General features: G+C 45.6%; 2 protein-coding genes across 2 annotated transcripts; one reads left to right on the top strand and one right to left on the bottom strand.

Moving 5' to 3' along the window:
* The first annotated feature begins 713 nt into the window (after positions 1 to 713).
* On the top strand, positions 714 to 1,544 carry LOC147982548 (uncharacterized). The gene has a single exon (XM_087516338.1). The coding sequence runs from the start codon at positions 714 to 716 to the stop codon at positions 1,542 to 1,544; it is 831 nt and encodes a 276-aa protein (XP_087372464.1).
* Positions 1,545 to 1,715: 171 nt separating this feature from the next.
* Positions 1,716 to 27,706, bottom strand: LOC147982547 (uncharacterized). Its single transcript, XM_087516336.1, has 2 exons — positions 27,136 to 27,706; positions 1,716 to 1,825 (listed from the first exon to the last, which is right to left on the bottom strand). The coding sequence occupies exons 1-2, from the start codon at positions 27,701 to 27,703 to the stop codon at positions 1,716 to 1,718; spliced, it is 678 nt and encodes a 225-aa protein (XP_087372462.1). The 5' UTR covers positions 27,704 to 27,706.
* Positions 27,707 to 27,842: the final 136 nt, after the last annotated feature.

The raw sequence follows: 27,842 nt of genomic DNA, 5'->3' as shown, positions 1-27,842 counted from the left end.
GAAGTCGTGGTTCTAAGTCTGACAGTAGAATGGGGGGTAGGAATGTAGAGGCAAGATCTTAGCTATGGAAGAGTTGTACATAGGAGTTTTACGAGTTCAGGCCCTTCTCGGAGGAAGTAACAGCCCTACGTCTCGGAGCCCGGAGGTGGTCGACTGGATTATATGCGTGTGTGTTACAAAAAGTGCGAACCCCTGTGCCTGTGGAGGGGGTGGCTTATATAGAGTGCGCCAGGACCCCTGCCAGCCCACGTCACAGAGGGTTTAAGGTACATAAAGAAGGGGGCGTTACTGGTAACACCTGCAATAAAGATACATAATGACCATTAAAGCTATGACTTAATTCTCGACCGTTGCAGAGTAGAGTGGCTCTAGATCTTCTGGTAGTCGAGTGATTATCTGTACAGTCGGGTGTCTTCAGGATTGTCGAGTGGAACATAACTTCATGGTCGAGTGGATGATGATTTTTCTTCGAATGCTCCTGGTACCTTTAGGGATGTACTTGGGGAGGGTATCTTGAACAGATCCATGACCCTACCCTAGGTACATAGCTTCATCACCCGCCGCCGCCGCACCCGCCTCTCCCACCGCCGCTGCCACCTCCCTTGCAGTCGGGCCGCCCCCTCCTCCCCCTCCAAAAACCCTAACCATAAAGCCGATGTGCCACCGCCCCCACTCCCTACCGCGGCCACACCGCCACTTTCCCCTCTCCCCCCATGTCTTTCAACTCCTCCCTCTCCAGCGCCACCAACCCCTTCGCCGGCCCGGATCCCACCGACACCCGCAACCTGAACATCCATGAACATGTTCCCATTTGTCTTGATCCCCATGACTCCATGTACTACGCGTGGAAAACCTACTTATCTATCGTCTTTCGCGAGTACAATCTCGTGGATCATGTCGACGGCTACGTCGATTCGAGCGCCATGAAGGATGACTCCGAGTGGAACGCCATCGATGCCACGCTCATCCGGTTGTTCTTCCTCACCGTTTCGAAGTCCTTGTTTCACACCGTCATGAGCGATGGTGATGATGCACACGTCATGTGGGCGAAGCTCAACAGCCTATTCACTGACAATCATCTTCAACATCGCGTATTTCTGCAACAAGAATTTTTTTGTGGTCATCAAGATGCTCGATCAATTGATGATTACTGCCGACGCCTCAAGACGCTCTCCGATGAGCTCCGTGACATTGGCATCAAGATTGACAATGATCTCCTCCTCAGCACGCTCATGGCCGGCCTCAACGAGGACTTCGGCAACGCCACCGCCAATCTCACCTTTATGTCGGATCCCTCCTTCCCCAAGTTTGTTGCATACCTGGGTTGGGAGGAACGCCGGATGAAGCAGGTGAAGAAGCGGATGCAGCACACCGTCCTCGCCGCCGGCACTTCTTGTGGCGCCGCCCACCACCTACTCCGCCGGCTCCGTGGCCTTTGCCCCCTGCGTCGTCATGCCTCTACCCGCTCTCAACAGCGCCACCCCCCCTCCCCGGTGCGCCTGAACAGCAGCCCGGCGGTGGCCGGCGTAACAACCGCTAGGTAGGCATCCTAAGCAGCACCACCATCCCACCCCACCCTGAACCTAAGGCACCAACCCGTGGACCGGCGTTGTCCATGCGTACTCAATGCCAGTGCCATGGGCCCCAGCGCCAGGCCTCGTCGGGCCTCGACCGGCGGGCCATCGGGCCTACCTCGCCACGTCAGCCAGCGCCGGCTACGCGGCCCATCCCACCCCGCCAATGGTCGGCGGCTGTGCTGCCGCCCTACGAAGATTTCTTCCCACCACATGTTCCTCCTCCATGGGACCCTGCTCTTCTGGATGCACTGCATTCGGCCCCGTGACCAAGCCAATACAGTGGGGATGGAGATTGGTACATGGACTCGGGCGCCACCGCCCACATGACATCTCATCCCAGTAACCTAACCTCCTCCACCCCAGTTCATGCTCCTACTCACATCACCGTTGGTAACGGTTCCTCTTTACCTATCACACATATTGGTCGTACTTTGTTTCCTTCCACATCTACACCCATCACCATGTCTAATGTTCTTGTTTCTCCTGATTTAGTCATGAACCTTGTTTTTGTTCGTCGTCTTGCTCGTGAGAATCCTATTACCCTTGAATTTGATGATGTTGGTTTTTCTGTGAAGGAGGCCCGTACCCGGATGGTTCTTCACCGATGTGATAGTCTTGACGAGCTCTACCCGGTGCACTCCTCCACCACCACCTCGACCACCCCAATCGCATACATGCACATTAGCACCCGTATCAATCAACCAATCAGGAGAATGACATACTGAAAGAATAGTGGGAAATATACCATACCCAGCATCCTTCATGTCAATATCTCCAATGACAACATTAGCGGTCTTGCCGCCTTTCCCAAGATGACGCTTGTCATAGCTATTAGGGCAACTAGGAGCCGAATGATCAGGATCCCCACACACATGGCAAACACCTTTCTTCTTGTCATTCTTCTTCTTGAAGTTCGTGTGTTGCACAGCCTTCTTCTTCCCATCAAACTTTGCTTTACCATCAAATTTGCCCTTGTTCTTGAACTTGTGGGGCTGGAAGTTCTTCTTATGTACCAAATTGGCACTAGATCCTCCCTCAATACCTTGAGCACGTGTGTCCCTTGCTCTCACCTTTTCTTCCACATCAAGAGTGCCAATGAGATCCGGAACGGAAAACTCCTGCTTCTTATGCTTCAGTAAGGTAGCAGAGTTCCTCCACGAAGGAGGAAGCTTAGTGATGATACCTCCGGCAACAAACTTGTCTGGTAGCATACAATTGAAGTGATCAAGTTCTCTAGCAAATGACTGTATCTCACGAGCTTGCTCAACCACGGAGCGCTCTTCAGTCATCCTGTAATCATAGAATTACTCCATGATGTACAGCTCAGTGCCTGCATCCGAGACCCCAAACTTGGCCTCGTGTGCGTCCCACATATCTTTTCCATTGTCAATTGATGCATAAGCATCAACTATGTTATCACCAAGAACACTCAAGAGAGCAGCCTTAAATAGAGTATCCATTTTCTGAAAAGCTTATTCTTGTGGGGCATCAAGTTCCCCTTCAGGCTTGCCAAGTGTGGCGTCATAGCAACTCATGGTTTGAAACCATAAGACTGCTCTCTCGCGCCACCCACTACTAGGAAAAGGGCTATAGATAATATGGACACTAATGGCACACCAGACATGTGGTGCGCCACTACTATATAGTAGTGGTGCACCATGTGCTGGTGTGCCATTAGTGTCTATCACACTAATGGCGCACCACACCAATGGTGCGCTAGTACTAACATATTTTTTTCCAAAAATACTAATGTCACACTAGTTAACAGTGCGCCATTACTAGTTTAACTAGTAATGCGCACCACTCATCATGTGCGCCACTAATGTCATTTTTTTTTGCAAAAATACTAATGGCGCACCACAAGCTAGTGCGCCATTAGTAAGCAGGGTTACTAATGGCGCATTTGTGGGTGGTGCGCCATTAGTAACCTGGGACCAGCTAGATATTTTGGACAGTCACACCTACACACTCACTTTCCCCACTTCATTCTCTCCACCTCCTCCTCCAAGCTTGTCTCGGCTGCCTCCTCCTCCTCACCTCATTTGCACCATAGATTCATCCAAATTAAGTGGTTAAGTTACCTTTTTTGATAGGTAAGTAAGGGGAAAGCTATATTTATGTTGTAGATCTACTTTTTTTCTCCCTCCAACAACGTGCACATGCACTTTTTATGGCCTAGCTAGATGTATGTATGTTTGTGGTGTTGCATATATGTTTGTGTTTAAAGGTACCGGTATTTGAAATGCGATAGTTGCCAATATTTTGCCGGAATGTTGACTCATTTCCGTTTCGGCGAGAAATTTGGCACTATGCATTCTTTTTAGTCCTATTTTTAGGGAAAGTCATGCCAAATTTTTTCTTGGTTCTAAAATATCGTTTTGCTCTACCCCGCAGGCGACCATGGTCCGCACGATGACCGAAGGCATCGTGAATAGGTTTTTGAGCTCCGCGAAGTCCGAGATGCTTAAAAAGAACGAGATGGAGATAAGATGTCCGTGCCGAAGATGCAAGCTGAAGAGCCTTATTGCTGACCCGGATTCCGGGTAGGTGCGGGACCACCTGCTCTTGCATGGTTTCATGGATGGCTATCGGTGGCAAGGTGATGAAGATGACTATGAAGTCGTCCATGGGGGGCGGGCAAGAAATGAGGAAGGGCAGAAAGACAACCACCGCGGCGAGGGCGGGCGAGAAGACGAAGAATCTCCAGGACATGATCACGACGGTGATGCTGTACACAGTCATCATGTAGAATATGCCGTACATGATGATGAGGAAGATGAAGATGCCGGAGCAAACGACGATGCACCATCGATGGACTGGGTGTAGGACCCTCATATTCAAGAGCTGCTTCTCAAGCAGACGGATAACACAAGAGCTGCCAGCCGAGAGAAAGCCAAGCTGGATCAACTGGAGATAGACGCGGTAACTCCATTGTATGAAGGACGCAGGCCCGAGGATACCCGCCTGAAATTAACGCTCATGGCTCTGGAGATGAACGTAAAACACAAAATGACCGACGCATGCTTTGACGAGAACATGTCATTCTGGCACGAACGTCTTCCCATGGGGAACAAGTGCCTGACCAGTTTCGAGGAGGCGAATAAAATCGTGTGTCCTCTGGATTTACCGCATGTGAAATACCATGTGTGCATGAACAATTGCATCATTTATCAGGACGAGCACGCGGAGTCTACCATATGTCCGGTGTGCGGCGTCACTCGATACAAGAAGAGGAAGAAAGCTCCTCGAAAAGTGGTGTGGTACTTTCCGATCACTCCTCGTCTGTAGTGGTATTTCGCGGACCCTAAGCTAGCAAAGCTCCTGCGTTGGCACGCGGATAGGGAGGAGAAGAAGCGAGAAGATGACGGAAATGATCCGGAGATAAATAAAAAAGACAAGATGCTGAGTCATACTAAGGATGCGAGCCAGTGGCAAGCGTTGAACCTCGAACACCCAGAATTTGGGGACGATCCAAGGAACATCGTGCTAGGCGCAAGCACCGATGGAGTCAATCCATTTGGCAGCTAGAGAAGCACACATAGCACCTGGCCTGTGTTTGTGTGGATGTACAACCTTCCCCCTGGTTGTGCATGAAGAGGAAGTACATTCACATGAGTATGCTAATTGAAGGACCGAAACAACCAGGGAACGACATCAATCTGTATATGGGGCTGCTGAAAGAGGAGCTAGACACGCTGTGGAAAATGCCAGCCAATACGTGGGACGCCACAGAGAAAGAATATTTCCCTATGAGAGCCGCACTGCTCACGATGGTGCACGACTATCTCGGTTATGGATATCTCACGGGGCAGGTGGTCCATGGATTTTCTGGATGCGTCAGGTGCATGGATGACACAACGTATCGCCAGCTAGACAGAGATCCCGGGTCTTCGAAAACCGTGTTCATGTGACATCGAAGGTGGCTTCACGATGATGACCCATGGAGAAAACGCAAGGATCTGTTCGATGGTGAAACCAAACCCCGAAGACGCCCGCGTACGAGGAGCGGCGAGGAAATAGACGAGCTGTTGAAAAATTGGAAAGATTGCCCACTGTCGGGAAAGTAGCAAAAGGCGCCAGAGCTGGGAAAGAAGCGAAAGGCGCCAGAGCCGCTGCTGAAGGTATGGAAAACGAGGTCTGTTTTCTGGGACTTGCCGTACTAGAAGATCCACCGTGTGCCTCACAGCCTTGATGGCATACATATCACGAAGAACGTGTGCGAGAGTCTGCTTGGTACACTGCTCAACATGCCAGAGAGGACCAAAGATGGGCCGAAAGCAAGGGCATACTTGAAATCAATGGGCATCAGGGAGGAGCTTCACGCTAATGATGATGATGATGATGAGGCGAAGCAGGACACGGAAAGTCATCGCAAAGGCAAAAAGGCCAAGAAGACCGGAAATGACTACCCTCCCACGTGCTTCAATCTAAGTCAGGAGGAGATCGAGCAGTTTTTCACCTGCCTCGTAGGAGTAAAACTTCCTTACGGTTACGCGGGGAATATAAGCAGATACCTAGACCCAGCGAAGCAGAAGTTCAACGGGATGAAGTCTCATGACTGTCACGTGCTGATGACGCAGATACTTCCAATTGCATTCCGTGGGCTCTTGGACGCGCACGTCCGTGAAACGCTATTTGGCCTATGCAACTTTTTCTACGTTATCTTTCGGAAGTCGGTTGGCGCGAGGCAACTCAGAAGGCTACAGGAAGAGATCGTGGTGATACTATGCGAGCTTGAGATGTACTTCTCGCCCGCATTCTTCGATGTTATGGTGCATCTGCTGGTCCATATCATGGAGGATATCATCCAACTCGGGCCGACGTTCCTGCATAGCATGATGCCGTTCGAAAGGAAGAATGGTGTCATCAAAGGATACGTTCGCAACATGTCATGTCGAGAGGGAAGCATAGCCAGGGGCTTTCTGACCGAAGAGTGCATCTCGTACTACACGAATTATCTAGGCATCGAGAACCCCGTTGGTCTACCCATCAACAGGCACCTCGGCAGCTTCGCTGGATGGGGTCACCGCGAGGGTCACCGCGAAATGCATGTCGACTTCGAGGGTCGACTCACCGACTTTGAAAGAGCAAACCTAGTCGCGCTACAACACATAGACGTGGTCGATCCTTGGGTGGTAGAGCACAAAACCTTTATTGAGAAGACGTACAATGACCGCGGCCAATAGAGGACGGAAGGAAATATAAACAAAGACCACAACTCATGTTTCACGCGTTGGTTCAAGGAGAAGCTTCTGTCGTACCCTTTACATGAGGATTCTTCCGCGGAAGAAAAACTCATATTCGCCTTGTCACAGGGCGCCGAGCACAACCTGATGACCTATGAGGCGTACGATATCAACGGCTACACATTCTACACCGATGACAAGGACATGAAGAGAGATGGTTATCAGAACTCCGGGGTAACGATGGAATCCTACACCGGTAACGACAAGGACAGATACTACGGAAGGATCGAGGAGATCTGGGAGCTGAGCTACGCTGGAGAGAAGGTCCCGATGTTCCGCGTCAGATGGGCCAAGAGCGTCCTAAAAGAAGACCGGTATTTCACCACCATGGTTATACCCGAAGCCAAATCCAAGACCACGGGCGCAAACGTCACCGCAAAAAATGAGCCATGGGTACTGGCTTCCCAAGTGGACCAATGCTTCTTCATTACCGACCTGTCAAAGCACAGTCGTGTTGTCGTGAGGAGAGGCAAAAGGAAGATCATCGGAATGGATGGAGTCGCCAATGAGCAAAACTTCGACAAGTATCGTGACCTGAAGATGGAACATGACGACGACGATGAAGTGCCATACACCACAAGAAGAAGCAGGACCACCCTACCTAAAGGATGTCCGTTCCACAGAAGAACTCCATTTGCGAAAAAGAAGGGCAAGAAGATTGTGAACAGATAGCTAGCTAAGATCGATTGTATTTCAATTGTAGCCTTCATTTCTCGATTGTATTTCGACATATTGAAATGATATTTCTTCTATTCTAGTGTCCTCCATCTCGATCGCTATCCCCCCTCGCAGATCCCCCTCGCTGCCGAGCACCCCCCGCACCCTCCCCCGCTCCACCGTCGCCGACGACCCCCCGCACCCTCCCCCGCTCCACAGTGAAGAGAATGATTGACAAAGGTGATAGTTATGAGAAGATCAAGGCGAAAAATCCTTCGATCAGCGAAGATGACTACAAGGAGTTCAAGATCAAGTGCGAGAGCAGCGCAACCTCCGAATCAAGTCAGTGGGGGAAAGAATTGCGGGAGTTGAACTTAGGGGAACACAAACTCGGTGCCGACGGTTACAGAGTGGCGGAGCCTATATGGGACAAGGAGGACGCGGAGCGTGCCGAGCAAGGCCTACCGCCCTGCTTCGAGAAATACCGTGACAAGCAGACCAGGAACTATGTCAGGGCCCGGTACAAGGAGGACCTAGTAACAAAGGAGCTTACCACGGATCCGAAGACCAGGGCGCTTGAGCGTGTTCTGGTAAGGAATACACCCCCGCGTAATTAGCTCCATATGGTTGCATTCTAATTAATGAAGCCAAATTTCTAAATGGTTCACATTCCTTCCGCAGGAGACTGAAAGCAGTAGCGCGGGGTCGGCTCAGAGCACCCCTTGGGACAACACTCTAAATAGGGCGTTGAACGTAATGAAAAACAAGGATAAGCTCAGTAAGTCGTCGTCAGCTGGTCGTGTGGCCGGCAAAGGCTTGTCAACAAAATGGTCGTCATACTATAACACTGGTGGGCGGAAGGAGGGAAAGACCAGCTCGGAAAGCCAGTCGCGCGAGGTTCAAGAACTCAAGGCACAAGTGGCGCGGATTCCGTAGATTATCCAAGAGCAAGTACAACAACAACTGGGATCGACGCTCACCGCCATTGTGCCTACCTTGATTGAGGGGTTGCAAGCGTGGATTGCGGGCAGCCAACAGGGGCCTGATACGTCTCCAGCGTATCTATAATTTTTGATTGCTCCATGCTACTTTATCTACTGTTTTGGACTATATTGGGCTTTATTTTCCACTTTTATATTATTTTTGGAACTAACCTATTAACCGGAGGCCCAGCTCAAAACAGCCACCATACCTACCTATCATGGCATTTCCATAGCCATTCCGAGATATATTGCCATGCAACTTCCATCATCATCATCATCATCATCATGACATGCTTTACTTTTGTCATATTTCCATTGCATGATCTTGTAGTTGACATCGTATTTGTGGCAAAGCCACCATGCATTATTTTTCATACATGTCACTCTTGATTCATTGCACCATCCCGGTACACCGCCGGAGGCATTCATATAGAGTCATATCTTGTTCTAGTATCGAGTTGTAATCATTATGTTGTAATCAATAGAAGTGTGATGATCATCATTATTAGAGCATTGCCCAATCAAAAAAAAGAGAAAGGCCAAAAAGAAAGGAAAAAAAGAAAGGCCCAAAAAAGAGAAAATAAAAAGGGCAATGCTACTATCTCTTTTTCCACACTTGTGCTTCAAAGTAGCACCTTGTTCTTCATGTAGTGAGTCTCATATATTGTGCTTCAAAGTAGCACCATGATTTTCATATAGTGAGTCTCATAAGTTGTCTTGTTCATACTAGTGGGAATTTTTCATTATAGAACTTGGCTTGTATATTCCAACGATGGGCTTCCTCAAAATGCCCTAGGTCTTCATGAGCAAGCAAGTTGGATGCACACCCACTAGTTTTCTTTTGTTGAGCATTCTTAGCTCTAGTGCATCCGTTGCATGGCAATCCCTACTCCTTGCATTAACATCAATTGATGGGCATCTCCATAGCTCATTGATTAGCCTCGTTGATGTGAGACATTCTCCTTTTTTGTCTTCTCCACACAATCCCCATCATCATATTCTATACCACCCATAGTGCTATGTCCATGGCTCGCGCTCATGTATTGCGTGAAGGTTGGAAAAGTTTGAGATTATTTGAGTATGAAACAATTGCTTGGCTTGTCATCGGGGGTATAGAAGTTGGGAACATCTTTGTGTGACGAAAATGAAGCATAGCCTAACTATATGATTTTGTAGGGATGAACTTCCTTTGGCCATGTTATTTTGAGATGACATAATTGTTTAATTAGTATGCTTGAAGTATTATCATTTTTATGTCAATATGAACTTTTGTCTTGAACCTTTCGGATCTGAATATTCATACCATGACTAAGAAGATTTACATTGAAATTATGCCAAAGTATCACTCCGCATCAAAAATTCTCTTTTTATCATTTACCTACTCGAGGACGAGCAGGAATTAAGCTTGGGGATGCCTGATACGTCTCCAATGTATCTATAATTTTTGATTGCTCCATGCTACTTTATCTACTGTTTTGGACTATATTGGGTTTTATTTTCCACTTTTATATTATTTTTGGGACTAACCTATTAACCGGAGGCCCAAACCAGAATTGCTGTTTTTTTTGCCTATTTCAGTATTTCGAGGAAACAGAATATCAAACGGAGTCCAAACGGAATGAAACCTTCGGGAACGTGATCTTCTCACCGAACGTGATCCAGGAGACTTGGACCCTACTCCAAGAAGTTTGCGGGGAGGTCACGAGGGTGGAGGGCGCGCCCCCTGCCTCGTGGGCCCCTCGGAGCTCCGACATGCTCCTTCCTCCTATATATACCTACGTACCCCCATTAGACCAGAGAAAGAGCCAAAAAACCTAATTCCACCACTGCAACTTCCTGTATCCACGAGATCCCATCTTGGGGCCTGTTCCAGAGCTCCGCCGGAGAGGGCATCCATCACGGAGCGCTTCTACATCAACACCATAGCCCTTCCGATGAACTGTGAGTAGTTTACTTCAGACCTTCGGGTCCATAGCTAGTAGCTATATGGCTTCTTCTCTCTTTTTGGATCTCAATACAATGTTCTCCCCCTCTCTCGTGGAGATCTATTCAATGTAATCTTCTTTTTGCGGTGTGTTTGTTGAGACCGATGAATTGTGGGTTTATGATCCAACTTATCTATGAATAATATTTGAATCTTCTCTGAATTCTTTTATGTATGATTGAGTTATCTTTGCAAGTCTCTTCGAATTATCCATTTGGTTTGGCCAACTAGATTGGTAGTTCTTGCAATGGGAGAAGTGCTTAGCTTTGGGTTCAATCTTGCGGTGTCCTTACTCAGTGACAAAAAGAGTTGCAAGGCACGTATTGTATTGTTGCCATCGAGGATAACAAGATGGGGTATTTATCATATTGCATGAATTTATTCCTCTACATCATGTCATCTTGCTTAAGGCGTTACTCTGTTTTTAACTTAATACTCTAGATGCATGCTGGATAGCGGTCGATGAGTGGAGTAATAGTAGTAGATGCAGGCAGGAGTCGGTCTACTTGTCACGGAGGTGATGCCTATATACATGATCATACCTAGATAACCTCATAACTATGCTCAATTCTATCAATTGCTCAACAGTAATTTGTTCACCCACCGTAGAATATCTATGCTCTTGAGAGAAGCCACTAGTGAAACCTATGGCCCCCGGGTCTATTCTCATCATATCAATCTCCATTACTTTATTTTACTTGTTTTGCTTTTACTTTTCACTTTGCATCTTTATACCAAAAATACCAAAAATATTATCTCTATCAGATCTCACTCTCGTAAGTGACCGTGAAGGGATTGACAACCCCTAAGCATTGGTTGCGAGTTGCTACCGTTTTGTGCAGGGACGAGGGACTTGCGCGTGACCTCCTACTGGATTGATACCTTGGTTCTCAAAAAATGAGGGAAATACTTACGCTACTGTGCTGCATCACCCCCTTCTCTTCGGGGAAAACCAACGGTAGCTCAAGACGTAGCAAGAAGGATTTCTGGCGCCATTGCCGGGGAGGCCTACGCCAAGTCAAGTCAAGATTTACTCTCCCGTCAACGAGCCATTTCTGGCGCCGTTGCCGAGGAGGCCTACGCCAAGTCAAGTCAAGATTTACTCTCCCGTCAACGAGCCATTTCTGGCGCCGTTGCCGGGGAAGCCTACGCAAAAGTCAACATACCAAGTACCCATCACAATCTCTATATCTCGCATTACATTATTTTCCATTTGCCTCTCGTTTTCCTCTCCCCCACTTCACCCTTGCCGTTTTATTCGCCCTCTCTTTCCCTTTGCCTTTTGTTTGCTCGTGTGTTAGTTTGCTTGCTTGTTTGTCACGATGGCCTTACCTAATTTTGGTGATCTTCACCTTAAAAGGCTAGAAGATATCGAAAACAATGTCAGGAAGTTTATGGTCTTGCAATTTGAGCATAATAATTTCTTTAGAAACGAGCTTAAGGAACAAAAGAGTTTTATGAGTTATATGAATAAAGAGCTCGATGATATGTCCAAAGAATTTGATGGTGTAAGAGCCCAAATTGCTCATCTTGAAAAAATGACCGCTGAAATTTCGGATATGCAAGCCACCTTAGTCAATAAGATGGCCGCTATTCCGAATAACTATGAAAATCAAGATGAAGATGTAAAAGTTATTGATGTGTCCCCTATTAAATCTTTATTTTGCAATATGAATCTTGATGAATCTGATTATGATCTTCCCTTACCTAGAAGGCGTTCTAAGAATTCTGAGTTTTTAGATCCTGATGATGAAATTGATAAAAAAGGGATTGAAAGAAATAAAAATCTAGATATTGCTAAACCAACTATTTTGGATCTCAAGGAATTTAAATATGAAAATTGCTCTTTAATTGATTGTATTTCTTTGTTGCAATCCGTGTTAAATTCTCCTCATGCTTATAGTCGAAATAAGGCCTTTACCGAACACATTGTTGACGCCCTAATGCAATCTTACGAAGAAAATCTTGAGCTGACAGTTTCTATCCCTAGAAAACTCCATGATGAGTGGGAACCTACAATTAAGATTAAAATTAAAAATTACGAGTTTTATGCTTTGTGTGATTTGGGTGCTAGTGTCTCTACTATCCCCAAAGCTTTGTGTGATTTGCTAGATTTCAGTGACTTTGATGATTGCTCTCTAAACTTGCATCTTGCGGATTCCACTATTAAAAAACCTATGAGAAGAATTAATGATGTTCTTATTGTTTCAAATAGGAATTATGTGCCCGTAAATTTTATCGTTCTTGATATAGATTGCAATCCTTCATGTCCTATTATTCTTGGTAGACCTTTCCTTAGAACGATTGGTGCAATTATTGATATGAAGGAAGGGAATATTAAATTCCAATTTCCCTTAAAGAAGGGCATGGAACACTTTCCTAGAAAGAAAATAAAATTACCATATGAATCTATCATGAGAGCCACTTATGGATTGCCTACTAAAGATGGCAATACCTAGATCTATCCTTGCTTTTATGCCTAGCTAGGGGCGTTAAACGATAGCGCTTGTTGGGAGGCAACCCAATTTTATTTTGTGGTTTTTGTTTTTGGTTCTGTTTAGTAATAAATAATCCATCTAGATTCTGTTTAGATGTGGTTTTATCTTTTAATTAGTGTTTGTGCCAAGTTAAACCTATTAGATCTTCTTGGAAGATAGTTATTTGATCTTGCTATAATTTCCAGAATCTTTGCGCTCAGTGCCCGAATTTTCAAAAATCACCAGAACGTGATAAAATAGTGATTCCAATTGCTTCTGATCAATAAACAAATTTCCCAGGTCGTCTAATTTTGGTAGAATTTTTTGGGTTCCAGAAGTTGGCGTTAGTAACAGATTACTACAGACTGTTCTGTTTTTGACAGATTCTGTTTTGCGTGTGTTGTTTGCTTATTTTGATGAATCTATGGCCAATAAAATAGTTTATAAATCATAGAGAAGTTGGAATACAGTAGGTTTAACACCAATACAAATAAATAACAAGTTCACTACAGTACCTTAAAGTAGTCTTTTGTTTTCTTTCTCTAACGGAGCTCACGAGAATTCTATTGAGTTTTGTGTTGTGTAGTTTTCAAGTTTTGGGTGAATTCTTTTGATGGATTATGGAACAAGGAGTGGCAAGAGCCTAAGCTTGGGGATGCCCATGGCACCCCCAAGATAATCCAAGGACACCAAAAATTCAAAGCTTGGGGATGCCCCGGAAGGCATCCCCTCTTTCGTCCACTTACATCGGTAATTTACTTGGAGCTATATTTTTATTCACCACATGATATGTGTTTTGCTTGGAGCGTCTTGTATTATTTGTGTCTTTGCTTGTTAGTCTACCACAATCATCCTTTCTGTACACACCTTTTGAGAGAGCCATGTGTGAATTGAAATTTGTTAGAATACTCTATGTGCTTCACTTATATCTTTTGAGCTTGATAGTTTACTCTATGTGCTTCACTTATATCTTTTTGAGCGTGATAATTTTTGCTCTAGTGCTTCACTTAGATCTTTTAGAGCACGGTGGTGGTTTGTTTTAAAGAAACTTGATCTCTCATTCTTCACTTAGATTAATTTGAGAGTCGTTAATAGCATGGTAATTTGCTTAATGTTAATATACATGGTATTCAAGATATGTGAAACTTTCTTTTTAGTGGGTTGAATACTAAGATAAGTTTGATGCTTGATAATTGTTTTGAGATATGGAGGTGATAATATCATAGTCATGCTAGTTGAGTAGTTGTGAATTTGAGAAATACTTGTGTTGAAGTTAGCAAGTCCCGTAGCATGCACGTATGGTTAAAGTTGTGTAACAAATTTGAAGCATGAAGTGTACCTGGCTTGTGCATCCTTATGAGTGGCGGTCGGGGACGAGCGATGGTCTTTTCCTACCAATCTATCCCCCTAGGAGCATGCACGTAGTACTTGATTTTTGATGACTTCTAAATTTTTGCAATAAGTATATAAGTTCTTTTGACTAATGTTGAGTCCATGGATTATACGCACTTTTACCTTTCCGCCATTTGCTAGCCTCTTCGGTACCGTGCATTGCCCTTTCTTACATTGAGAGTTGGTGCAAACTTCGCCGGTGCATCCAAACCCCGTGATATGATACGCTCTTGCACACATAAACCTCCTTATATCTTCCTCAAAACAGCCACCATACCTACCTATCATGGCATTTCCATAGCCATTCCGAGATATATTGCCATGCAACTTCCATCATCATCATCATCATCATCATCATCATCATCATGACATGCTTTCCTTTTGTCATATTGCCATTGCATGATCTTGTAGTTGACATCATATTTGTGGCAAAGCCACCATGCATTATTTTTCATACATGTCACTCTTGATTCATTTCACCATCCCGATACACCGCCGGAGGCATTCATATAGAGTCATATCTTGTTCTAGTATCGAGTTGTAATCATTATGTTGTAATCAATAGAAGTGTGATGATCATCGTTATTAGAGCATTGCCCAATCAAAAAAAAAGATAAAGGCCAAAAAGAAAGGAAAAAAAGAAAGGCCCAAAAAAGAGAAAATAAAAAGGGCAATGCTACTATCTCTTTTCCACACTTGTGCTTCAAAGTAGCACCTTGTTCTTCATGTAGTGAGTCTCATATATTGTGCTTCAAAGTAGCACCATGATTTTCATATAGTGAGTCTCATAAGTTGTCTTGTTCATACTAGTGGGAATTTTTCATTATAGAACTTGGCTTGTATATTCCAACGATGGGCTTCCTCAAAATGCCCTAGGTCTTCATGAGCAAGCAAGTTGGATGCACACCCACTAGTTTTCTTTTGTTGAGCATTCTTATCTCTAGTGCATCCGTTGCATGGCAATCCCTACTCCTTGCATTAACATCAATTGATGGGCATATCCATAGCTCATTGATTAGCCTCGTTGATGTTAGACTTTCTCCTTTTTTGTCTTCTCCACACAATCCCCATCATCATATTCTATACCACCCATAGTGCTATGTCCATGGCTCGCGCTCATGTATTGCGTGAAGGATGAAAAAGTTTGAGATTATTTGAGTATGAAACAATTGCTTGGCTTGTCATCGGGGGTATAGAAGTTGGGAACATCTTTGTGTGACGAAAATGAAGCATAGCCTAACTATATGATTTTGTAGGGATGAACTTCCTTTGGCCATGTTATTTTGAGATGACATAATTGTTTAATTAGTATGCTTGAAGTTTTATCATTTTTATGTCAATATGAACTTTTGTCTTGAACCTTTCGGATCTGAATATTCATACCATGACTAAGAAGATTTACATTGAAATTATGCCAAAGTATCACTCCGCATCAAAAATTCTCTTTTTATCATTTACCTACTCGAGGATGAGCAGGAATTAAGCTTGGGGATGCCTGATACGTCTCCAATGTATCTATAATTTTTTATTGCTCCATGCTACTTTATCTACTGTTTTGGACTATATTGGGTTTTATTTTCCACTTTTATATTATTTTTGGGACTAACCTATTAACCGGAGGCCTAGACCAGAATTGCTGTTTTTTGCCTATTTCAGTATTTCGAGGAAACAGAATAACAAACGGAGTCCAAACGGAATGAAACCTTCGGGAACGTGATCTTCTCACCGAACGTGATCCAGGAGACTTGGACCCTACTCCAAGAAGTTTCCGGGGAGGTCACGAGGGTGGAGGGCGCCCCCCCCTGGGCGCGCCCCCTGCCTCGTGGGCCCCTCGGAGCTCCACCAATGTGCTCATTCCTCCTATATATACCTACGTACCCCCATTAGACCAGAGAAAGATCCAAAAAACCTAATTCCACCGCCGCAACTTCCTGTATCCACGAGATCCCATCTTGGGGCCTGTTCCGGAGCTCCGCCGGAGAGGGCATCCATCACGGAGGGCTTCTACGTCAACACCATAGCCCTTCCGATGAAGTGTGAGTAGTTTACTTCAGACCTTCGGGTCCATATCTAGTAGCTAGATGGCTTCTTCTCTCTTTTTGGATCTCAATACAATGTTCTCCCCCTCTCTCGTGGAGATCTATTTGATGTAATCTTGTTTTTGCGGTGTGTTTGTTGAGACTGATGAATTGTGGGTTTATGATCCAACTTATCTATGAATAATATTTGAATCTTCTCTGAATTCTTTTATGTATGATTGAGTTATCTTTGCAAGTCTCTTCGAATTATCCGTTTGGTTTGGCCAACTAGACTGGCAGTTCTTGCAATGGGAGAAGTGCTTAGCTTTGGGTTCAATCTTGCGGTGTCCTTACTCAGTGACAGAAAGAGTTGCAAGGCACGTATTGTATTGTTGCCATCGAGGATAACAAGATGGGGTATTTATCATATTGCATGAATTTATTCCTCTACATCATGTCATCTTGCTTAAGGCGTTACTCTGTTTTTAACTTAATACTCTAGATGCATGCTGGATAGCGGTCGATGAGTGGAGTAATAGTAGTAGATGCAGGCAGGAGTCGGTCTACTTGTCACAGACATGATGCCTATATACATGATCATACCTACATAACCTCATAACTATGCTCAATTCTATCAATTGCTCAACAGTAATTTGTTCACCCACCGTAGAATATCTATGCTCTTGAGAGAAGCCACTAGTGAAACCTATGGCCCCCGGGTCTATTCTCATCATATCAATCTCCATTACTTTATTTTACTTGTTTTGCTTTTACTTTTCACTTTGCATCTTTATACCAAAAATACCAAAAATATTATCTCTATCAGATCTCACTCTCGTAAGTGACCGTGAAGGGATTGACAACCCTTAAGCGTTGGTTGCGAGTTGCTACCGTTTTGTGCAGGTACGAGGGACTTGCGCGTGACCTCCGACTGGATTGATACCTTGGTTCTCAAAAACTGAGGGACATACTTACGCTACTGTGCTGCATCACCCCCTCCTCTTCGGGGAAAACCAACGCTAGCTCGAGACGTAGCAGGGCCGCCCCCGGTTCCCAACTTCATGGCCAGCAACTCACACAATGCATAGGCGGCGCCATTGGTGTCTCCGGCGGAGGCGGTATTGGTGTCGCCGACGCCGGCACGGGCATTGGAGCTTAATGCACCCGGGTGTACGCCCGCCGGTACCTCAGCAGCAAGCGGCCCTTCCGTCAGTTGCACGCCCGCCGTTGGCGGTGCGTCAACATTAGCCGAGCTCGACGCCATCACGGTAACTAATTAAGCCTCTCGGCCGATGACTTCATCTCCTTGCCTTTGACTGGGCATCCCTGACACCCTACATGTTTTCGCAGGGCGCCGCTGACGTTCCATGCACTCTCCTGCACTTCGTGGGCGGAGAGTTGATCGATGTCGCTAAGGCAGAATCGTTCAACCGGGAAACCCCCGTGTTCCACGGTAATCCGATGCCACCCATTGTGTATAGGGTTGAACTGGTTCGGGTGCTGCCAGGCTGCGACGAGTTGTTACCTCCGATTCGACACGCTGGGGCCGACGAAGATGATGTGATGACCCTCAGCACCTGCGTAAGATGGCCCCTACTTTGGCCGAAGAGCGAGATTCGTTTGGGGCGGGGGACACCACCCCACAGACAGCACCGCCAGTCGTGCCGGTGCCAAGCCATGGCAAGACCGCCGCAATGCTACCGGACATGCCTGACATCCCTATGGCACAGGATCTGAACATGCATATGGCACAGGATCCGGATGACGACGACGACGGTACATTTACCAACGTCGATAAGTACTTTGCCGAACATGGGTACGGTGACGAATTCTATGAGCCTCCTTCTCAAGAACCCAACCCTGAAAAAGACGACCGCGATCATGCTGGTACCACGGAGAAACCAAATTGCAACATGCGTTGTCTGGCGTTCAGTTCTCAGGAGACGCCTCCAGCTGCCGCCTTCACCGAGCCTCAGATAGCCGAGGTGCCAACTATTATCAGCCCCAACACACTCAAGAAGGCGGTCTGTGAGCAGAACTCGATCCCATTACAGCAGAAGAAGAATAAGGGACGGACAAGAAAGAGTAACAAGGGTGCCAGCCAGCCGGCACCGAGTACGATCCGTGCTCAGGACGGTCCGCTTTCACCTAAGGATATCTCGAGGAGGGTGCATGTGGCGGGTAGGCCGATGCTACCGACTAATCTGCTCAATGCTACAACCGGTGCTATGCGGAGTCTGCATGACAGTGTTCTTTCTTTGGAGAAGCGGCGCCTCTCCGAGAATGATGTGGCATACCCGGTTTTCGTGGCCAAGGTGCCAGAGGGCAAGGGCTTTGTGGATAAGCCATCGAGGGTACGATCGTCCTGCGGTTTGATGACATCTTCGCTATGTTTAACTTTCATCCGCTACACTACACCTTCGTTCGGCTATTTTCGCTGAGTATGGAGATGCGGGTCATTAGATACAAGACCCTGGACATCGTGATAGTCGACCCCTTCTACATGCGTGCCAAGATCTTGGGCAGCGCCGGGGACCGGCAAGTCACGAGTTCTTACCTCGAAGGCGTCATTCTGGCAAACCCAGATAAGGATAACTTCCTCGTGCCTTACTTTCCCGAGTAAGTCATCCCCTCACCGCCCCGTAACATATGATTTCTTATATTTCGATCGTTCTTTTTTTCTAACATTTCGTGTTTTGTGCAGTGGCACACATTGCACACTCATCCTCTTAAGCCTGAAATATTCCATGGCCACGTATTTCGACTTGGACCGTCAGTCGAAGAAAGACTACACAAATATCAAGAAGGTTCTTGATGATGTTCTCCCCGGCTATGCCAGATCTGGAGGCACCTTCACCAGGCCAGTTCGTAGGTACGGCAAGCACGTGTTCGCCCACACTACGACATTCCCCTGCGTCAAGCAGCCGCCACCGTGCTCTAAAAGATCATAAGGATGCCTACAACGCCCTCCATCACATACAGGCGATCGTACGGGACCATAATCACCTTCTGCTACCAAATAATTTCAAAGATTGGGCCGCAAGATTGTCGGCAATCCAGGATGCGGACATCAGACAAGAATTCTTTCGCATCCAGTCGGAGTTTGCGGAAATCATCCATCAAGATGTCCTTCTTACCTCGGAGCAGTTCTACCTCAGATATCAACCGTCCAATAGTGAGATAGACACAACGCTACAAATGCAGGCTGACAACGCCCGCGATTTCATGACCATCACAAGAGACGGCGGCTCATCCACGCTCCGGTCCCTGAGTCGAGTCGAAAGTAGTGATGCTATGTGTAGTTCTGAAACATCGATTGGCTCATGTTGTAATTAAACTTTAATGAACTTGTATGTCTCTTTGGTTTGGACAGTCGTTCAACTTATATGTAATCGATGCTATTTATTAGTAGGACCATGAATCGTGCTATTAATGTGTTGCTTTTCTCTTTCGATCCTTTTGTTGCATACTTATATATTGCTTATGTATTGTCTGTGAATTGTTACTAACGTTTTGTTTGGCTAGTGCATAGAGATGTCGTCGTATATCGTGTACAAGGGTAAGGTTCCCGGATTCTACGATGACTGGGAGGAGTGTCGGAGACAGGTTCACCATTTCAGCGTTAACAGTTACAAAGGGTACACCACTAGGGCGGAGGCGAAAGTTAGATACGCGCGCTATCTAGCGGGAGAGAGGAGGGAGCGGAGGAGGAACCGGATGAAGACCAGTTTCATTGCGATGATGCTCATCGTGATGACCGCATCTCTCTTCTATGTGATGGTAGTTTAGATGATCGATATCGACTTGTAATGTGAAGACAAACTCGCTACTCGCGGTTTCAAGACATGTAATGTTCTAACTTTTTCGGTATTTTAAATTCGGAGACTAATATGATGAATTGTATTCGGAGACTAATCTTCTATTGTATTCGATAAATCTGCTGTTTATATGTTGTGCTCTCTATATTATGTGCAGTAATATATTTTGTAACCTGTGCAAATATCAGAAAAGAAAAAATAATAATCCCTAATATTCATACTAGTGGCGCACCACTCAGCACACTAATGGCGCACTGCAAAAAGGACTCTAATGGTGCATCATCCACTAGTGCGCAATTAGTATGCCAAAGCACATAGGTAAATGTGGCCCCTGGGAGGCATACTAATGGCGCACCGTGGGCTATATTAATGGCTCACTGCATGGTGCGCCATTAGTATACCATATACTAATGGCGCACCAAAGGTGCGCCATTAGTAAAAAATACTAATGGCGTGATACTAGTGGCGCACCTGTAGTGCGTCATTAGTAGGCAAAACAGGTGTGCCACTAGTAGGCCTTTTTCTAGTAGTGACCTCTTACAGTGGATACCCTCAAACATAGGAGGTCTCATGGAAGCAGCAAAACCACTTGGGGTAAATTGCCTATAATAAGTTTTTGGATTGTTGGAAATATGAGCAATTTACCAAATGAGTTTATTAATAGAAATATTAGATAAAGCATGACTAATATAACATGGATAAAAGTAGTCATGCGATCTGACAGAGAGAAGGTAAATAACATCTTCATATATGAACTGCAACCAAACATGTCTAAAGCAGATAGTAGAACAGGTTGCATAAATGGCGTAGAACCTAACATATGTAGGACAGACACTAGAGCAAAGAACTGCGAGAGGACCTCTAACAGAAAGAGCAGGAACACATACGGGAGAGCAGCAGCAGCAACACTGGACTTGGGGTCGGTGTCCTTGCCAGCCATGTCGTCGAGAAGGTTGTTGACGTCGGGGAAGAAGTCGTCATCAAGGAAGTAGTCGTCGGAGTCCGGGGCGTCCGTGACGAAGAGTCAGTAGTCGCGCTGAGCGCTCCCCAAAAACCTTATCACCCTTCTCCCGTACAGGACTCAAAAGGTGCGGTTCCGGAGGCCTACTATCCCGACCTGTGGTGCACGCTGCAAGCCGGGATGGGGAAGAATGTAGCAGTGGCGCGGTGCTCAGGAACTTGTGGCGAGAGGAAGAAGAGTTTTTGGTGCGTCTCTCTGAGAGGAGCGACCTCCCTTTTATAGACGTAAGAGAAGGAGGCGAGAGGCTGTGCTGAGAGCTGAAGAGAATGAGGGAGACGAAACGAAAAGGCAGCAGGCGAAGAGGTGCGCCGTTTGTATTCAATCTCCACTACAGCAAAACGTTTCAGCTTCCGCGTGGATGTCCGCTACAGCAAAACATTTCAGACATCGTCTCGGCTCATTCCCGCAACCCGCGGCGCGACGAGGAGCGCGCGTGGATGTCCCTCTTGTTCGTTCTCATCCTCATACATGTGGAGAAAGAGCCTCCCTTATAAAGAGGTCCAACTCTCTCTAAACTAGCAAGGTGGTACTAAACTTTAGTTCCACCCTTTGCATTGCACGAATGGGCTGCGTGAGCCTCTAGGATTTATTAGGAATTTCTGAAACTGCTATTAAGCTAGGCCCAAAATAGACAAAATTCCAGCAATAATTATATGACATGATCCATTGACCTCGTACTTCTTACGAGATCTTTCCAGTTAGGATGATAACGTATTATCAAGTTCCTCTTGCCTAGATCATACAAAATCTCCTCCATATTCTTATCTTCCGGAGCATCTTGTGATGGTGTTTTTCTTTTGAAAAGAAACTTGTTCATATTATTTGCATTTATCATTTTTTGTACAAATGAAGCATCGAAAATTGTAAAGTGAATGAAGACATGAATTATTCGCAATTAGAGGTTAAAACACTAGCTAATGCCCCACGTTTTGCCAAAACGCATATATGTAAATATATTTAAATAGGATTTAATCTACTAGCTATAGGTTCATACATACAACTATTGCAACTTGAAATTTATATAGGATATGGATGGCAGATCAATCACTATCGGGCGCCGCTGCGCCCTCTCCTGTTCGGGTCCTTCGGGAGTCGGGACATCAGATGAGGAGACGGGTTGCTAATCAGGGGAGCGAGAAGATGGATAGATTTCTTTTGGCGGCTGCTATGAATAAGCCGGATGATTTCCTAAAAATCATCCGCCTTGCCAGTCGTCCGATCTGGACCAGCTGGCCATTCGATAGTAGCACAAACTAGTCTTTCTTCTCTGCTCTTCCATCCATCAGACGCAAAATCCATCATATGTGTTGGAAATATGAGCAATTTACCAAATAATTTTATTAACAGAAATACTAGATAAAGCATGACTAATATAGAAGAGATAAAACAAGTCACGCGTTCTGACAGAGAGAAGGTAAATAGCTTCTGCATATATGAACCGTAGTCTATCATATCTAAAGCAGACAGTATAGCAAGTAGTATATATGAAGTAGAACCAAACATGTGTAGGACAAGGACTAGAACAAAGAACTGTGGCAGAACCTTTAACAGGAAAGACAAGAACACGTACGTAACAGCAGCAGCAGAAGTGCTGGACTTGGGGTCGGTGTCCTCGCCTGCCATGTCGTCGAGGAGGTCGTGGACGTCGGGGAAGAAGTCATCGTCGGGGAAGTAGTTGTCGGCGACCGGATCGTCCGTGATGAAGCAGCCAGTAGTCACGCTGAGCGCTCCCCAAAGACCTTATCACCCTTCTCCCGTACATGACTCAAAAGGTGCGGTTTCGGAGGCCTACTATCCCGACGTGCGGTGCACGCCGCAAGCCGGGATGGGAAAGATCGTAGCAGCAGCGCAGTGCTCAGGAACTTTGTGGTGAGAGGAAGGGGATCTTCTGGTGTGTCTCTCTGGAGAGGAGCGACCTCTCTTATATAGGCACAGGAGAAGGACGCGAAGAGGCTACGACGAGAGGTGAAGCAACGAAGGGAGACGAAGCGAACAGGCAGCGGCCGAAGGTGACCTTTCGTATACCCGTCGTGCGTGGCAAAAATTTAGACATCGGCTCGACTCATTTCCGCAACCCGCGGCACGTCGTGACAAGGCGTGGCGTGGCGAGGCGGGCGGCGGAGGAGGAGCGCGCGTAGATATCCCTCTTGTTCCCATGCTCGTACAAGTGGGGAGAGAACCTCCCTTATATGGAGGTCCAACTCCCACTCAACTAGCAATGTGGGACAAAACTTTTGTTCCACCTCTTGCCTTGCACAAATGGGCTGTGTGGGCCTCTAGGATTTATTAGGAATTTCTGAAACTGCTATTGGGCTAGGCCCAAAATAGAAAAAATTCCAGCAATCCCCCACCAGATCCCAGAGGCACACAAAAATTTGCCTTTAGTTCCAAAACACTGTTTTATATACCGGTACTGCAGTGGAGACTGTTAAGTTAAACTTCCACCTAGAACTCTATGCTACACTAGTAAGCAACTTGAACAGTGGACTGGGCCTTGAACTGCAAGTTTTCTGCGAATCTAACTTCACATAAAGCCTTGACCGATACGTGGCTACCGTGGGTCTTCCCCGCGGGTGGAGCTTATGCGTCATACTCCGTGACCTTTCATGAGTTTACTAGAGAGAACCCTACTCTCATAGATTGCGACGTTTGACAATCAGACTCATATAGGTGTGTTCTTCAAAAGATGTTCTGCAGGATAACATCTCTGCTTAAATAAGCCACTTAGAACAGATTAAGATATACATCAACCTGACATGCAGATAAGGAGAGTATTGCATCTTCATGGAGTGGTATTATGAATAATAAGGATACTCTCCTCTCAGTTGACCAACAGCTTGTCTTCCACATCTAATTCACGGGATCTCCGATCACAAAGAATAGGTTACCACTGTGAACAACTCATATTGTGGGTCTCATATCCATCTCCCTCGATGCATTATCTATCACATTATGTGATAGACCCTTAGTAAAAGGATCTGCCAGATTTTTAGACGTTTGGATATAATCCAATGCAATAACTCCGGAGTTTTTCATTTTTCTCACAGACTTTAACCTTCTCTGAACGTGTCTTGATGACTTCATGTTATCCTTTGAGCTGCTCACTTTCGTGATCACAGTTTGATTGTCACAGTTCATAAGGATACCCGGTACAGATTTCTCAACAACCGGTAAGTCATTCAAGAGCCGACGAAGCCAATTGCTTCGACCGTAGCTGTATCTAGTGTTGTGAGTTCTGCTTCCATTGTTGACCTCGTTAAGATGGTCTGCTTGCAAGACTTCCAAGAAACAGCGCCACCTCCATGAGTGAATACATAACCGCTCGTGGCCTTTATCTCATCAGCATCTGAGATCCAGTTTGAGTCACTATACCCTTCAAGCACCTTTGGATGCCCGGTGTAGTGAATTCCATAATTTGCAGTGCCTTTCAAATAACGCAAAACTCTCTCTAGAGCTTTCCAATGCACATCTCCTGGTTTTGAAACAAACCGACTCAGTTTGCTAACAGCAAAAGAGATGTCAGGTCTTGTAGCACTGGCTAAGTACATAAGCGAGCCAATAATCTGAGAATACTTCAAATGGTCTCTAGCAATTCTTCGATTCTTTCGAAGCAACACACTAGCATCATATGGTGTTGGAGAGGGCTTGCAGTCACTATAGCCAAAGCGACTCAAGATCTTTTCCACATAGTGAGATTGAAGCAAAGTAATCCCACCATCATCGTCTCTCAACAACTTGATGTTCAGAATGACATCAGGCACTCCTAAATCCTTCATCTCAAAACAACGAGATAGGAAATCCATGACCTGCTTAATAACTTTCAGATTTGTTCCAAAAATCAGTATGTCATCGACATACAAGCACAGGATAACTTCCTCGCCCCCACCATGGCGATAGTACACACATTTGTCGGCTTCGTTCACAACAAAGCCTAAAGCTGTTAAAGTTCTTTCAAACTTCTCATGCCACTGTTTGGGTGCTTGCTTAAGTCCGTACAAAGACTTTAGCAACTTGCACACTTTCTCTTCCTGACCATCTACTACAAACCCATCTGGTTGTTCCATATAAATTTCCTCGTCCAACTCTCCATTTAGGAAAGCAGTCTTAACATCCATTTGATGAACGAGAAGACCATGCGAGGCAGCTAGTGAAAGTAGAGCTCGAATAGTGGTCAGTCGAGCCATAGGTGAGTAAGTATCAAAGAAGTCTTCACCTTCCTTTTGGGTATAACCCTTAGCCACGAGCTGAGCCTTGTACTTTTCAATAGTACCATCAGGCCTAAGCTTCTTCTTGAATACCCATTTGCATCCTATAGGTTTGCACCCATAAGGACGATCAGTTATCTCCCAAGTTTCATTTTCCAAGATGGAATCCATCTCGCTACGAACCGCTTCCTTCCAGTAGTCAGCATCTTCAGATGCATAGGCCTCTGAAATAGAACTGGGAGTGTCATCTATGAGATACACAAGAAAATCCTCACCAAAGGACTTTGCAGTCCTCTGTCTCTTGCTCCTGGTAGGAACTTCATTGTTCTCCTCCACAGGACTTTCGAAGTGTTCCATCGAAATGGTAGGTTCGGTAATTGTAATTGGTTCCTGATTCGATGAACTAGGCATCTCCTGATTAGATGAGGTAGCCATATCCTTCATGGGAAAGATATCTTCAAAGAAAGTCGCATCATTCGACTCCATGATCATACCGACATGCATGTTAGGTACCTCAGATTTTACAACCAAGAATCTATAGCCAATGCTATGAAAAGCATATCCCAGGAAAACACAATCCACAGTCTTCGGTCCAAGCTTCCGCTTCTTTGGAATTGGAACATTGACTTTCGCCAAACAACCCCATGTTCGCAGATAAGAGAGTTTTAACCTTTTCTTCTCCCATTCCTCGAATGGAGTTATCTCTTTGTTCTTTGTGGGGACTCGGTTCAGGACATGACATGCTGTCAATATCGCCTCCCCCCACCATGCCTTGGAGAGACCCGATGTGTCTAACATGGCGTTAACCAAATCAGTTAGAGTACGATTCTTTCTTTCGGCCACCCCATTTGACTGAGGTGAATAGGGAGGCGTCCTCTCATGAATTATACCATGTTCCGCACAAAAAACATCAATTTCATTGGAAAAATACTCTCCACCACGGTCGGACCTAAGCCTCTTGATTTTTCGATCAAGTTGGTTTTCCACTTCGGCTTTATAGATCTTGAAAAAGTTCAAAGCCTCATCCTTAGACTTCAGAAGATACACACGACAGTATCTAGTGGAGTCATCAATTAACGTCATGAAATATTTCTTTCCACCTTTTGTCAACACACCATTCATTTCACATAGATCTGAATGTATGAGCTCTAGTGGTGCAAGATTTCTTATTTCCGCAGTCGTGTGAGACTTACGAGGTTGCTTAGCTTGCACACACACTTGACACTTAGATCCCTTGATGGTGGTGAAACTAGGGATTAAGTTCAACTTCGCTAGTCGCGACATGCAAATAAAGTTAACATGACAAAGACGTGAATGCCACACATTGGATTCACTATTGTTGCAAATATGATTAACAACTTTATTGCAAACGTCTGATAAGGATAAACGAAACAAGCCTCCTGACTCATAGCCTTTACCAACAAAGGTTCCATACTTGGATATTACAAATTTATTCGACTCAAAGACAAGCTTGTAGCCATCTCTACACAGAAGAAATCCGCTAACAAGATTTTTATTGACGGAGGGGACATAATGCACGTTCTTCAGCCGCACGATCTTCCCCGAAGTAAACTTTAGATCGACCGTGCCAACACCACGAAGAGAAGCACTTGAACCGTTGCCCATCAGCACGGTTGAAGTCCCTGCGGTCTGATAAGACGAAAACATGGAAATATCACCGCATACATGCACATTACTACCCGTGTCAATCAACCAGTCAGGAGAATGACATACTGAAAGAATAGTGGAAAATATACCATACCCAGCATCCTTCATTTCAGTGTCTTCAATGACAACATTAGCAGTCTTGCCACCTTTCCCGGGATTACGCTTGTCATAGCGATTAGGGTAACTAGGAGCCCAATGATCAGGATCCCCACACACATGACAAGCACCTTTCTTCTTGCCATTCTTCTTCTTGAAGTTCGTGTGTTGCACAGCCTTGTTCTTCCCATCAAACTTTGCTTTACCATCAAACTTGCCCTTGTTCTTGAACTTGTGGGGCTGGAAGTTCTGCTTCTGTACCACATTGGCACTAGATCCTCCCTCAATACCTCGAGCACGTGTGTCCTTTGCTCTCGCCTTTTCTTCCATATCAAGAGTGCCAATAAGATCCGGGACGGAAAACTCCTGCCTCTTATGCTTCAGCAAGGTAGCAAAGTTCCTCCATGAAGGAGGAAGCTTAGTGATGATACCTCCGGCAACAAACTTGTCCGGTAGCATACAACTGAAGTGCTCAAGTTCTCTAGCAAATGACTGTATCTCATGAGCTTGCTCAACCACGGAGCGCTCTTCAGTCATCCTGTAATCATAGAATTGCTCCATGATGTACAGCTTAGTGCCAGCATCTGAGACCCCAAACTTGGCCTCGAGTGCATCCCACATATCTTTTCCATTATCAATTGACGCATAAGCATCAACTATGTTCTCACCAAGAACACTCAAGAGAGCAGCCTTAAACAGA

The sequence above is a fragment of the Triticum urartu genome, chromosome 3A (genome assembly GCF_056163025.1).
Source record: "Triticum urartu cultivar PI428250 chromosome 3A, HENAU_Tu73, whole genome shotgun sequence".
Lineage (NCBI taxonomy): Eukaryota > Viridiplantae > Streptophyta > Magnoliopsida > Poales > Poaceae > Triticum > Triticum urartu.
This window is presented reverse-complemented; position numbering and strand designations above follow the sequence as displayed.